Below are 15546 nucleotides of genomic sequence, written 5' to 3' on the forward strand. Positions count from 1 at the left end.
ATTGGTCCTAAGGTATTCCATGCTGTTTTGCCACAGTAGCAGTTCTCATCATGCGTTTTGAAAGAATGCTACTGAGAAATTGAGGACTTTTTCTGACAATAGGCATCCAGCTGGGTACTCTGTGATGCTGTGTTGGAAGAAACTGCTTAGCACTTGTGCAGTGTCCGGTGTGCAACACTTACAACATGTTCAACATGCACATTTTTGTGAACAAAAGATTCTTTGTGAAAACAACTCCTGCATTTATATGAGAAGTGACTATAGCCTAAATACAGCATTTCTGAGACCACCTGTATTGGCTCTATTTCAAAGGCATCAGTGAAAACACACCAAATACGTAAATATAAGCTGATCTACAAAGCCAACTCTCATTATAGCGCTTTTCTTTTGGTGCTCTTTTCACAAAAAGGCTATTAAAATTTAATGCTGGTGTTTCTTACAGCGATAAGGTTTACTGAAGCCTAAACACCAACTTTCCTCTCCTCCTCAACCTCTGGCTAACTTGAAGAAAGAGATTAAAGCCCGCTTCAATTTATCATTAGATAATGACAGATCTCGACTTTGCAAATTCAAGGAAACAGCACGGCCTAGTGGGACGAGATCAGAGGAAATGGCTCCTAACTCCTGGTGCTGTACTTGCCTGCTGTGTGACCTTGGACAAGGCACTTAAATTCTCTGTGCCTCAGTTTCCTCAACTGTAAAATGGGGTATAAATATCTGTTCTCCCTCTTCCTTAGGCTTTAAGCCCCATGAGGGACAAAGACTGTGTCCAATCTGAATATCTTGCAGCTACCCCCAAACATCATCATTATTATGATTATTACTATCATTACTACTGATAGCGTGTGAAAGATGTTTTAAAAATTAAAGTTTCATATGCTCAAAATGCAAATTCTAATTCAAACATCTTTTATTGCTCTAATAGCAGCTAGTTCCTGATTTTCTTTCTTTTAGAGGCATCTTCTCCAGTGCCCTAATCCTTACTTCTTCCTCCATGAGAAGCAGCATGGCATAGTGGTTACAGCACGGGCCTCGAAGGTAAAATGCTAAATGCGGGTTCTAATCCCAGCTCTAAAACCTGCCTGCTGTGTGACCTTGGGCAAGTCACTTCACTTCTCTGTGCCTCAGTTACCTCATCTGTGAAATGGGGATTGAGACCGTGAGCCCCACAGGGGACGGGACTGTGTCCAACCTGATTTGCTTGTATCCACCGCAGCTTGTACAGTGCCTGGCACATAGTAAGCACTTAACAAATACTATTATTATTATTATTATATTTATGTTGCAATTTGATCAAGTAACTATATACCTTTATATTGTTTTGGAATGTATTAATACATCTTACCTTATTTCCTATGAGAAACTACAATTTGCTTAGTGCTCTGTAGATACACTCCTCTGTTTTCCTGGACCTATTTTCATATAAGAGGTTGGACTTTGCAATTAAATGGCCACCCGTGTCCACATACATTAGTATAATCTTTTCCCTGAAGCTTTCTCTGCCCCTTTTAGCTCTGATGGGTAATAAAATGAAGCCACGTAAGCATTTCACATTCAACTTACTTGGGAGGAATTTCTTGTGGAGATGCAAATCCATGCCACAAAATATTACGTAAGTTGAGACCATTTGGAGACCCAATGAATACTCTGAGTATATTCATCTAATCAAGACAAGGACAATAAATTGTTGGGGAGGGCAATATAAATTTGAATCCACAGTGGGTTTCAGGTGCTATGAAATTATTTTCCTGAAAATGTAATAATGGTGGCATACTTGAAATCCTGTGGAAATATATTGAGGGAAAATGTGCAGGTGATTAAACAGCATGCCCCCTTCCTCTCCTTTTAAGCAATTGATATTCAGTCCTACAGCACTTACTTTCATAGCCGTGATTAATAGATTTATATTAATATTTGTTTCCCCCTCTAGACCGTAAGCTCCTTGTGGGCAGAGAACATATCTTCCAAATCTGTTGTATCGTACTCTCCTGAGGGCTTAGTACAGTGCTCTGCACACAGTAAGTGTTCAATAAATACCACTGATTGATTGATTGGGAAGTAATTCCTGAGCAATACAATGTCAAAGCCATTCTGACGAAAACAGAATAGATAACAAAATCATTTTGGGGGGAAAGGCAGGAGGAGTTTACCTTCAAAAGAGAAGAGTGATGGCAGTAGAATGGCTTTTTTAGGTATGAATCTTGTAGCTACCACAAACTTTACTTCATTCAACTTTCAGCCAGTGTTGCCATTCAACCTTTTTTTGCTTCCCTGATGGTGATCATAATGAGAAGGCAACAGTAATGACAGTGAAAAATTGCCTCTTCATTTAAATTACACTTGGTGCCTCTGTTTTCTACCCAGATTTTTCACAATTTTGGAAGAGAAGTTTTGTTTGTGAAAAGGAGAAACTGTGGTAGTGCGCTATTTTCAAACTGATTCACTTACCACAGAGGGTCCAAAGATTTCAGAAAGCTCCTGAGATGAGAGCAGATCCCGTAACAGGAAAGGGCAGCCCTTACCAATCAGTAAAAATACCTAAAATTCAAAGATTTTTCTTTTAGCCAAAATATTACCTTCATCCAAGTAGCCCCCAGAACAAATATGGAGGAAAACAGGAGAAAGAAAACAGTTATTTTAAGGAAATTCATTCATTCATTCAGTCATATTTATTGAGCGCTTACTGTGTGCAGAGCACTGAACTAAGTGCTTGGGAAGTACAAATCGGCAACAGTGACTTTTGGTATGTAATTCTGTAAAGATTAATGGTATGAGAAAAAAGATTATTTTAAAAATGAAAGCTACTCTAATTTTGATCATTTTTCCTTTTACCACCATTTCAATTAAATGTCTTTTGAAACACTCAGGTGACAAGATTGTTGGTCATCTTACAAGGGCGGGTTCATCATCATCAATCGTATTTATTGAGCGCTTACTGTGTGCAGAGCACTGTACTAAGCGCTTGGGAAGTACAAGTTGGCAACATATAGAGACAGTCCCTACCCAACAGTGGGCTCACAGTCTAAGAGGGGGAGACAGGGAACAAAACCAAACATACTAACAAAATAAAATAAATAGAATAGATATGTACAAGTAAAGTAAATAAATAAATAAATAGAGTAACAAATATGTACAAGCATATATACAGGTGCTGTGGGGAAGGGAAGGAGGTAAGATGGGGGGGATGGAGAGGGGCACGAGGGGGAGAGGAAGGAAGGGGCTCAGTCTGGGAAGGCCTCCTGGAGGAGGTGAGCTCTCAGAAGGGTGGGTTCAGTCAGGAGGAGGGTGGACAAAGGGAAGGGGGGAACTAGACTAATAGGAAGAGAAAGAAAAAGGAAGGAGAAAGGGAAAGAGAAGAGGCAAGAAGGAAGAGAAAGGAGGAGAAAAAGAGAGGAAAAGAAAAGAGGAGAAGGGAGGGGGAAATAGAATGGCGAGAGGAGAAAGACGAAGGAAGGAGAAAGGTTACAGATTCATCCTCAATGCCTTTTCTGATGTTCTTCACCATCCTTTCAGCTACTTCCTCCCTAGTGGCAGTGGTGGCCAAACACCTGGCTTCACTGGCCCAGAAGACCACTTCAATCGCGGTCACCTCTTCATTCGTTCATTCAATCGTACTTATTGAGCGCTTACTGTGTGCAGAGCACTGTACTAAGCGCTTGGGAAGTACAAGTTGGCAACATATAGAGATGGCCCCTACCCAACAACGTGAGCCCCTAGAAGGCGAGCCCCATGTTGGACAAGGACTGTGTCCGGCCTGATTAGCCAGTGCTTAGAACAGTGAATAGAGAATAGAGAAGCAGCGTGGCTCAGTGGAAAAGAGCGTGGGCTTTGGAGTCAGAGGTCATGGGTTCAAATCCCGGCTCCGCCAATTGTCAGCTGTGTGACTTTGGGCAAGTCACTTCACTTCCCTGTGCCTCAGTTACCTCATCTGTAAAATGGGGATGAAGACTGTGAGCCCCCTGTGGGACAACCTGATCACCCTGTAACCCCCTCTGCGCTTAGAACAGTGCTTTGCACACAGTAAGCGCTTAATAAATATTATAAAAAAAACAAACAAACAAAAAAACAGTGTATGGCACAAAGTAAGCGTTTAACAAATACCACAATTATTATTATTCTGTCATTTCTTGGGGCAACCAAATTTGCTGCGCAATTTCTAGGTCTGTTTATGGTTCATTTGTAAGGTCAATAAACATGATTAAAAGGTTTTGATTTGTTACTGTTTACGTTATATATACCTGTTGGGCATTTAAGATCATATCTACTGTCTCACCTCCACAACGTCGCCAAGATCCGCCCTTTCCTCTCCATCCAAACCGCTACCCTGCTCATTCAGTCTCTCATCCTATCCCAACCGGATTACTGCATCAGCCTCCTCTCTTATCCACCTCAGGACCTGGGGTGGCAAACGAGGACTGTGCTGAACTGGCCCACTCTGGTCTAAGTGACCACCGGAGCCACCACTATACCCACCCCTCGACCAAAATGGCAGTAGAACATAGGCATGGCCAATTATAGGCTAATGGGCTAGGCCATCCCCATGTGAGAGGACGTAGCAGGGGCCCAGGGGTCTTCCCTGGCTGGACACGGAAGAAATTCCCAAACAAGACTCTGAGATGGGCCAGTTTAGCTGTGGCCTTAACGGTGGTAACGCCAGCATCGCTTATTAGGTGGCGAGACACCTGAATAACGCGTCACCTTATTTTTCTCTAAGCCCATCTCTGAGGAAGACGGTTAGAGAAGCAGCAACTAAATCCCCAAATGAGATGGAAATTATTGTAACTCTCCAGCTCTTCTGTAACAGGAATAATTAGTAAGAAACGCTAGATGTGGAAGTCCATAGAAATAAACGGAATACGAATGTGATTTTTCTCAGACACGAACCTCTTGGCACTTACATCTCCTAGAGCGCGTTCCAGGTTCGCTGTCAGCTTCATTAAGCTAAGCGAAACAGCCGTAAGTTGTAGACTTTGGAGAGCATCAAATATCTCAAGAAATAGCTGTTGAGATGAAAATGCAATGGTGAGGTGACGGGCTTAATTACGAAACCAGTATCTTAACCACTCTAGATGCGACCACAAATTAAAATCAAAAAAGAGTTTCAGCGTCATAATTTAGTGATTCAGAGAAGCGGAGATTACCAGACAGTGAGAGAGCAAAGTGGCAAAATGTACAATAATAATGGCATTAGTTAAGCGCTTACTATGCGCCAAGTGCTGTATGAGAAGCAGCATGGTCTAGTAGAAAGAGCATGGGCCTGAGAGTTAGAGAACATGGGTTCTACCACTTTCCTGCTGTATGACCATGGACTAGTCACTTACCTTCTCTGTGCTTTAGTTTCCTCAATGGGGAGTCAATACCTGTCCTCCCTCCTTCTTAGACTTTGTGCCCTGTATGGGGCAGAGACTATGTCTGGCCTGATTATCTTATATATACCTCAGTGTTTAAAGGCACAAGGTGCTTATTACGTATTATTATTATTATTATTATTATTATTATTATTATTTGAGCAGCCCTTTGGATCAAGTCTGAGCAAATTACACTGCACCTACCCTAACTGCATTGTCTCAGCACTGTATGTTCTCCCCACTTTTCTTCTTTTTCTCCTCTTTTTCCTTCTTTTCTTTCCACACTTTTACTAACTACAACTGCCTTTTATTTATTGTACACCTATCGAGTACCAAATTCTAGGTTTCCAGTGAAGATCCCTATGATTTTTGTATCTGATGTCACTGCCTCACTCGAAGACAGCACAGAGATAGACTGTTCAAAGTGAGAAGATTTCACCATCACTTCAGTCAAACACCTTGCTCAGAAGCAGCGTGGCTCAGTGGAAAGAGCCCGGGCTTGGAAGTCAGAGGTCGTGGGTTCTAATCCCAGCTCCGCCACTTGTCAGCTGTGTGACTTTGGGCAAGTCACTTCACTTCTCTGTGCCTCAGTCACCTCATCTGGAAAATGGGGATTAAGACTGTGAGCCCCGCATGGGACAACCTGATAACCTTGTATTCCCCCTGCTCTTAGAACAGTGCTTTGCACATAGTAAGTGCTTAACAAATACTATTATTATTATTATTATTATTATTAAGAGCTGTGATTGCAAGATGTTTGACTTAAGTGATGGTGAAATCTTTGAAATTGAAATTATTTTGTTGCCAAACGTTTTACATGATCTAACACAGAGAGAACAACCATCAGGTTACAGATGATAAAAATTTATTACCTGAAAGAATGAACGGTACTTATTGGATGGGAATGTGCAATACACTGAATCAGTATCATGGAACTAACCAGAAATAGACTTCCCGATGAAGGATTGTGAACAGAGGCAGGTGCTGGATAGAGCTTTTGGAGAAGTTTTCCCTTTTTAATAATAATTAAAGGGGAAGCAGCGTGGCTCAGTGGAAAGGACACGGGCTTTGGAGTCAGAGTTCATGGGTTCAAATCCCGGCTCCGCCAATTGTCAGCTGTGTGACTTTGGGCAAGTCACTTAACTTCTCTGTGCCCCAGTTACCTCATCTGCAAAATGGGGATTAAGACTGTGAGCCCCCCGTGGGACAACCTGATCACCTTGGAACCTCCCCAGTGCTTAGAACAGTGCTTTCCACATAGCAAGCGCTTAATAAATGCCATTAAAAAAAAAAAGGTCGCACAGCTGGTAAGTGGTTAAACTGGGAGTAGAATGCTGACTTTCTGAGTCCCAGGCCCATGCTCTATCCACTACATTTATGTCCAGCAAGCTGATCTACATGGGAAGTGGCAACTTTCTGGTTGATAGTGGTTACATCAGTAAATATCCATCCTCTCCATCCAAACTGCTACCACATTAATACAATCACTCAACCTATCCCACCTAGATTACTGCATAGGCCTCCTTACTGTCCTTCCAACCTCCTGTCTCTCCTCACATCAATCCATACTTCACTCCACTGCCCGGATCATGTTTCTATAGAAACGTTCAGGGCATGTCACCCCCGCTCCTCAAAAATCTCCAGCGGTTGCCTATCCACCTCCGTATCAAACAAAAACTCCTCAACACTGGATTTAAAGCAGTCCATCACCTCGCCCCCTCCTACCTCACCTCCTTTCTCTCCTTCTACAACCTAGCCCACACACTTTGCTCTTCTGGTGCTAACCTTCTCACTGTGCCTCGTTCTCGCCTGTCTCACCTTCAACCTCTCACCCACATCCTCTCTCTGTCCTGGAACATCCTCCCTCCTCAAATTTGACAATTACTCTTCAAAGCTTTACTGAAGGCACATCTCCTCCAAGAAGCCTTCCCAGACTAAGGCCCACTTTTCCTCCCTCCCTCCATGGCCCTCTATACACAATCACAGCGTTAATACAGAGTGAATTTAACTCTGCCATCATCACAGACATGGCTGCACTCCTGTGGAAATGGTAACATTTCAGCATTCTCTTGGACCCTTCTCCTTCTATTATCGAAGATGATGTTCTTCAAAGCCTAGACACCCTATCAACCAGTCAATGAAGACAGTGCACTTGTTTTAATAAAAATAATAATTGTGGTATTGTTAAAAGGCTTACTATGGTCCAAGCGCTAAACTGAGCACTGGGGTTGTTACAAAATAACCAGAATGGACACAGTCTGTGTCCCACATGGGACTCGGAATCTAAATAGGAGGGAAAGCTTGTATTTCATCCCCATTTTACAGATGATTTACCTGTGTATATGTATATATGTTTGTACATATTTATTACTCTATTTATTTATTTATTTATTTATTTTACTTGTACATATCTATTCTATTTATTTTATTTTGTTAGTATGTTTGGTTTTGTTCTCTGTCTCCCCCTTTTAGACTGTGAGCCCACTGTTGGGTAGGGACTGTCTCTATATGTTAAATATGATTGATGATGCCAATTTGTACTTCCCGAGCGCTTAGTACAGTGCTCTGCACATAGTAAGCGCTCAATAAATACGATTGATGATGATGATGAGAAAACAGAGGCATAGAGAAGTCACTTGGCTAAGGTCACCCAGCAAGCAAGTGGTAGAGCTGAGTTGAGATCCCAGGTCCTCTGATCTTTCCACTAAGCCATACTGCTTCTAACTCTTGAAAAAGTGACCACAGTAGTCACGGTAATGAAAAACGATGAAGTACCTTGATCTGCTGGCATATCTCCCAAGATGTAAGAGCGTGGAGCGTGCTTAAGCATTTAATGCACGCTTCTTCTGAAAATATGGAAAACTGAGGAAATACCACAAGATTTCAAAGATACCATATTACAGTTTTAATATGGGACCACACATCCGTAGATCTGGCGATTACTTCTTAAATTTGGTTGCCCTGAATCGTGGCCGAGCGGATAGAGCATGAGCTTGGGAGTCAAAAGGACCTGTAGTCTAATCCTGGCTCCGTCACTTAATAATAATAATGATAATGGTATTTGTTAAGCGCTTACTACGTGCCAAGAACTGTTCCAAGCGCTGGGGTAGTTACAGTGTAATCAGGTTGTCCCACGGGGGGCTCACAGTCTTAATCCCCATTTTCCAGATTAGGTAACGTGGGCACAGAGAAGTTAAGTGACTTGCCCACAGTCACACAGCAGACAAGTGGCAGAGCGGGGATGAGAACCCATGTCCTCTGGCTCCCAAGCCTGTACCGTTTCCACTAAGCCAAGCTGCTTGTCTGCTGTGAGGCCTTGGGCAAATCACTTCACTTCTCTGTGCTTCAGTTACCTCATCTGGAAAATGGGGATTAAGACAGTGGTGGGACAGGGACGGTGTCTAACCTGATTAGCTTGCATCTACTTGGCACTTAGTTAAGTGCCTGGCATATAGTAAACGCTTAACAAATACCATTAAAAAAAAATGAAAGCACACGCTGTACACCTGAGAATAAAACATAAAAGCATTTGGCATTAATTCTGACTTCTCATATAGACAAAATGTACTGGCTTTTGAAAGGAGGCAAGTGGACAGCAGTGTTGTCATTTAACCTTTGATACCACTAATAATAATAATAATGATGATGATGATGGTATTTGTTAAGCGCTCACTATGTGCCAGGCACTGTTCTAAGTGCTGGGGAAGATACCAGGTAATTAGGTTGTCCCACGTGGGGCTCGCAGTCATAATCCCCATTTTACAGATGAGGTCACTGAGGCGCAGCGAAGTGACTTGCCCAAGGTCACACAGCTGACAAGTGGTGGAGCCGGGATTAGAATTTAATTCTCAGTTTCATAGGGCATTTCTCAGATTTAATTCTGAGGGACTGCAGGAGGTAAAATGGTTGAAAATATGCCCCAATCACAACAATATTCTAATGTCTTACTTGCCTCACCCGGTCTTATGTGCCTGAGCTTTACCCTCTTCAAAATGTGTACTAGATATTTTTCAGTACTGATTTCCATACCTTTGGGACATTTGTCCACTGGAACCATGAGATATATTGAACTTCAAACTGGTCCTTAGTCAGGGACAGTAGGTGCAGATGAACAGCTTGACACAGTGGTCCCAGAAGTCTCACGCATCTTCCGTAATCCACACTTTGGTCTTAAAGATTAAATAAATAAAAGCTGAACTTCAGAAGAACTAGATTAAACAGCTCTCTGAAAAACTTAATAATAAATAAAGCTTTTCTTAGGCTTAAGGTATCTTATACTCTCCCAAGCGCTTAGTTCAGTGCTCTGCATACAGTAAGCACTCAATAAATACCACTGATTGATTAATTGATTAAGGATTTTCTTTTCAATTGCATTTTCAGATCGAAAATCTTTTCTTGGGACCAACTGTCTAAAGTGATGGGGAAGGAGATACCTGAGTTCAAACTTTAGTGGGAATGTTTATTCTTTGAATGAATAAGGCTTTATTCATTCTGCCTCAACCAATCAATAGTATCTATTGAATGCGTACTATGTGCAGAGCATTGCACTAAGCGCTTGAGAGAGTAATAATAATAATAATTGTGGTATTGAGCACTTGCTATGTGGAGAGAACTGTACTAAGTGCTTGGGAGAGTAATAATAATAATTGTTATTATGGAGCACTTACTGTGTGCAGAGCACTGTACTTAGTGCTTGGGGGAATAATAATAATAATAGTAATTGTATTTACTGAGCACTTACTGTGAGCAGAGCACTTTATCAAGAGCATGGGAGAGTAATAATAATAATTGTTATTATTGAGCACTTACTGTGTGCAGAGCACTGTACTTAGTGCTTGGGGGAATAACAATAATAATAATAATAATTGTATTTACTGAGCACTTACCGTGAGCAGAGCATTTTATCAAGAGCACGGGAGAGTAATAATAATAATTGTTATTATTGAGCACTTACTGTGTGTAGAGCACTGTACTTAGTGCTTGGGGGAATAATAATAATAATAATAGTAATTGTATTTACTGAGCACTTACTGTGAGCAGAGCACTTTATCAAGAGCATGGGAGAGTAATAATAATAATTGTTATTATTGAGCACTTACTGTGTGCAGAGCACTGTGCTTAGTGCTTGGGGGAATAATAATAATAATAATAATAATAATTGTATTTACTGAGCACTTACTGTGAGCAGAGCACTTTAACAAGAGCATGGGAGAGTAATAATAATAATTGTTATTATGGAGCACTTACTGTGTGCAGAGCACTGTACTTAGTGCTTGGGGGAATAATAATAATAATAGTAATTGTATTTACTGAGCACTTACTGTGAGCAGAGCACTTTATCAAGAGCATGGGAGAGTAATAATAATAATTGTTATTATTGAGCACTTACTGTGTGCAGAGCACTGTGCTTAGTGCTTGGGGGAATAATAATAATAGTAGTAATTGTATTTACTGAGCACTTACTGTGAGCAGAGCACTTTATCAAGAGCATGGGAGAGTAATAATAATAATTGTTATTATTGGGCACTTACTGTGTGCAGAGCACTGTACTTAGTGCTTGGGGGAATAATAATAATAATAATTGTATTTACTGAGCACTTACTGTGAGCAGAGCACTTTAACAAGAGCATGGGAGAGTAATAATAATAATTGTTATTATGGAGCACTTACTGTGTGCAGAGCACTGTACTTAGTGCTTGGGGGAATAATAATAATAATAGTAATTGTATTTACTGAGCACTTACTGTGAGCAGAGCACTTTATCAAGAGCATGGGAGAGTAATAATAATAATTGTTATTATTGAGCACTTACTGTGTGCAGAGCACTGTGCTTAGTGCTTGGGGGAATAATAATAATAGTAGTAATTGTATTTACTGAGCACTTACTGTGAGCAGAGCACTTTATCAAGAGCATGGGAGAGTAATAATAATAATTGTTATTATTGGGCACTTACTGTGTGCAGAGCACTGTACTTAGTGCTTGGGGGAATAATAATAATAATAATTGTATTTACTGAGCACTTACTGTGAGCAGAGCACTTTACCGAGAGCATGGGAGAGTAATAATAATAATTGTTATTATTGAGCACTTACTGTGTGCAGAGCACTGTACTTAGTGCTTGGGGGAATAATAATAATTGTACTTACTGAGCACTTACTGTGAGCAGAGCACTTTAACAAGAGCATGGGAGAGTAATAATAATAATTGTTATTATTGAGCACTTACTGTGTGCAGAGCACTGTGCTTAGTGCTTGGGGGAATAATAATAATAGTAGTAATTGTATTTACTGAGCACTTACTGTGAGCAGAGCACTTTATCAAGAGCATGGGAGAGTAATAATAATAATTGTTATTATTGGGCACTTACTGTGTGCAGAGCACTGTACTTAGTGCTTGGGGGAATAATAATAATAATAATTGTATTTACTGAGCACTTACTGTGAGCAGAGCACTTTACCGAGAGCATGGGAGAGTAATAATAATAATTGTTATTATTGAGCACTTACTGTGTGCAGAGCACTGTACTTAGTGCTTGGGGGAATAACAATAATAATAATAATAATTGTATTTCCTGAGCACTTACCGTGAGCAGAGCACTTTAACAAGAGCATGGGAGAGTAATAATAATAATTGTTAGTATTGAGCACTTACTGTGTGCAGAGCACTGTACTTAGTGCTTGGGGGAATAATAATAATAATAATAATAATAATAATAATAATAATTGTATTTACTGAGCACTTACCGTGAGCAGAGCACTTTAACAAGAGCATGGGAGAGTAATAATAATAATTGTTATTATTGAGCACTTACTGTGTGCAGAGCACTGTACTTAGTGCTTGGGGGAATAATAATAATAATAATAATAATAATAATAATAATAATAATAATAATAATAATTGTATTTACTGAGCACTTACTGTGAGCAGAGCACTTTACCGAGAGCTTGGGAGAGTAATAATAATAATAATAACTGTGGTATTTGTTAAGCGCTTACTCTGGACCAGGCACTGTCTAATCCCTGGGGTAGTAAGGACGTTGCTGCTTTGGTTATTATTATTCTTAATTACTCTAATATTGTTCCTCTGTAATATTATATATTATTATTATTACTCTATTTTATTCTGTTAGTATGTTTTGTTTTGTTCTCTGTCCCCCCCTTCTAGACTGTGAGCCCGCTGTTGGGTAGGGACCGTCTCTATATGTTGCCACGTTGGACTTAGTACAGTGCTCTGCACACAGTAAGCGCTCAATAAATACGATTGAATTAATTAAAATAACACCATGGAGTAGGCCTCTAACTGCGATATCCATTCCATTCCCAGCTTGGGCAGTGGCTAGTGCACGGAAGGCAAATCTGCTACAAGTCAAAAGTCACCTGTGCTGGGCGGCAGCGGCGTGGGAGAGAGTTGAGGGGGGAGACTCAAGTTTATTAAGCAGAAAAAGGCAGTGGTATTTACTGAACACTTACTATGTGCAGAGCACTGTACTAAATACATGGAAGAGTACAATACAGTAGATTTGGTGGATACGATTCCCGAAAAAAACCAACCAAAAACCCCCCACACAAACCTGATTCGGAAAAGCACAAACATTCAGCAATTGCTTTCCAATATACTTCACCGTCTTGAGATAAGATGCCGGTAATATCGTAATTATCTTTTAAATCAAATCCAGTTTTACACACCATCTCGTACACTGGGGAAGAAAGGCACGTGGTGACGGAATCGATTATCAACACCTGCGTTGCAAAAGACATAAAGGGAACTCATCATCAGTCGTATTTATTGAGCGCTTACTGTGTGCAGAGCACTGTACCAAGCGCTTGGGAAGTACAAATTGGGAACATATAAAGACAGTCCCTACCCAACAGTGGGCTCACAGTCTAAATAATGCTAAACCTGGAGCTAACATTTTGGGGTTAAAAATGCGTTAAGTTTAAAAATGTATCCGTGGCCAAAAGGGCAATTCTTTAGCTAGAGCAAGGTATTTTTTTAAATAATATTTTTGTTCTCTTTTACACAGTTACCAACTGTTTACGGGTCAACAAGACTTAAAATCACCATAGCATTTTTCTCAATTCAAGGCAACTTATAAACTTTTCAGTATTACTTTTGGCATTCCTGTGAGACACAGCTGAGTCCAGTGCTCTGCACACAGTAAGCGCTCCATAAATACGATTGAATGAATGAATGTTGCCAACTTGTCCTTCCTAGGCCCTTAGTCCAGTGCTCTGCACACAGTAAGTGCTCCATAAATCAATCAATCGTATTTATTGAGCGCTTACTGTGTGCAGAGCACTGTACTAAGTGCTTGGGAAGTCCAAGTTGGCAACGTATAGAGACGGTCCCTACCCAACAGTGGGCTCACAGTCTAAAAGGGGGAGACAATAAGTACGATTGAATGAACGAATGTTGCCAACTTGCACTTCCCAGGCGCTCAGTCCAGTGCTCTGCACACAGTAAGCGCTCAATAAATACGACTGAATGAATGAATGTTGCCAACTTGTCCTTCCCAGGCGCTCAGTCCAGTGCTCTGCACACAGTCAGCGCTCAATAAATACGATTGAATGAATGAATGTTGCCAACTTGTCCTTCCCAAGCGCTCAGTCCAGCGCTCTGCACACAGTACGTGCTCCATCAATCAATCAATCAATTGTTTTTATTGAGCGCTTACTGTGTGTACAGCACTGTACTAAGCGCTTGGGAAGTCCAAGTTGGCAACATATAGAGACAGTCCCTACCCAACAGTGGGCTCACAGTCTAAAAGGGGGAGACAATAAGTACGACTGAATGAAGTAATGTTGCCAACTTGCCCTTCCCAGGCGCTCAGTCCAGTGCTTTTCACACCGTAAGCGCTCAATAAATACGATGGAATGAATGAATGTTGCCAACTTGTCCTTCCCAAGTGCTTAGTCCAGTGCTCTGCACACAGTAAGCGCTCAATAAATACGATTGAATGAAGGAATGTTGCCAACTTGTCCTTCCCAGGCGCTCAGTCCAGTGCTCTGCACCCAGTAAGCGCTCAATAAACACGATTCAATGAATGAATGTTGCCAACTTGTCCTTCCCAAGTGCTTAGTCCAGCGCTCTGCACACAGTAAGCGCTCAATACAGTTGAATGAATGAATGCATAGAGTAATAAAAATGTACAAATTAAACCAATTGGCGCTCAATAAATACGATTGAATGAATGAATGAAATCTAGACCGTGAGCCTGCTGTTGGGTAGGGACCGTGTCTCTATGTTGCCAACTTGGACTTCCCAAGCGCTCAGTCCAGTGCTCTGCACACAGTAAGCGCTCAATAAATACGACTGAATGAACGAATGTTGCCAACTTGTACTTCCCAGGTGCTTAGTGCAGTGCTCTGCACACAGTAAGCGCTCCATAAATACGATTGAATGAATGAATATTGCCAACTTGTCCTTCCTAGGCCCTTAGTCCAGTGCTCTGCACCCAGTAAGCGCTCCGTAAATACGATTGAGTGAATGAATGAATGTTGCCAACTTGTACTCCCCAAGCGCTTAGTCCAGTGTTCTGCACACAGTAAGCGCTCCATAAATATGATTGAATGAATTAATGTTGCCAACTTGTACTTGCTGGGTGCTCAGTCCAGTGCTCTGCACCCAGTAAGTGCTCAATAAATATGATTGAATGAATGAATGACGCCAACTTATACTCCCCAAGCACTTGGTCCAGTGCTCTGCACACAGTAAGTGCTCAATAAATACGATGGAATGAATGAATGTTGCCAACTTGTACTTCTCAGGTGCTTAGTCCAGTGGTCTCCACACAGTAAGTGCTCAATACGATTGAATGAACGAATGTTGCCAACTTGTCGTTCCCAAGCGCTTAGTCCAGTGCTCTGCACACAGTAAGCGTTCCATAAATATGATTGAATTAATGAATGATGTTAACTTGGACTTCCCAAGGGCTTAGTCCAGTGCTCTGCACACAGTAAGCGCTCCATAAATATGATTGAATGAACGTTGCCAACTTGTCCTTCCCAAGCGCTTAGTCCAGCGCTCTGCACACAGTAGGCACTCAATAAATACGATTGAATGAATGAACGTTGCCAACTTGTCCTTCCCAAGCGCTCAGTCCAGCGCTCTGCACCCAGTAAGCGCTCAATAAATACGATTGAATGAATGTTGCCAACTTTTACTTCCCAGGTGCTCAGTCCAGTGCTCTGCACCCAG

The 15546-nt window shown here is 41.2% G+C and overlaps 1 protein-coding gene across 1 annotated transcript in view; it reads right to left on the reverse strand.

The window, feature by feature from the left end:
- Positions 1 to 13085, reverse strand: part of ERMARD (ER membrane associated RNA degradation) — a 57019-nt gene extending 43934 nt beyond the window's left edge. Inside the window, exons 1-5 of the mRNA XM_038769516.1 lie at positions 12920 to 13085; positions 9378 to 9517; positions 4899 to 5000; positions 2449 to 2538; positions 1564 to 1661 (exon numbers count right to left, since the gene is read on the reverse strand). Of these exons, the coding sequence (XP_038625444.1) occupies positions 1564 to 1661; positions 2449 to 2538; positions 4899 to 5000; positions 9378 to 9517; positions 12920 to 13037 (548 nt within the window). The 5' untranslated portion in view covers positions 13038 to 13085. The remainder of the gene's footprint in view (positions 1 to 1563; positions 1662 to 2448; positions 2539 to 4898; positions 5001 to 9377; positions 9518 to 12919) is intronic.
- Positions 13086 to 15546: the final 2461 nt, after the last annotated feature.

This window comes from Tachyglossus aculeatus, chromosome 2 (genome assembly GCF_015852505.1).
Source record: "Tachyglossus aculeatus isolate mTacAcu1 chromosome 2, mTacAcu1.pri, whole genome shotgun sequence".
NCBI lineage: Eukaryota > Metazoa > Chordata > Mammalia > Monotremata > Tachyglossidae > Tachyglossus > Tachyglossus aculeatus.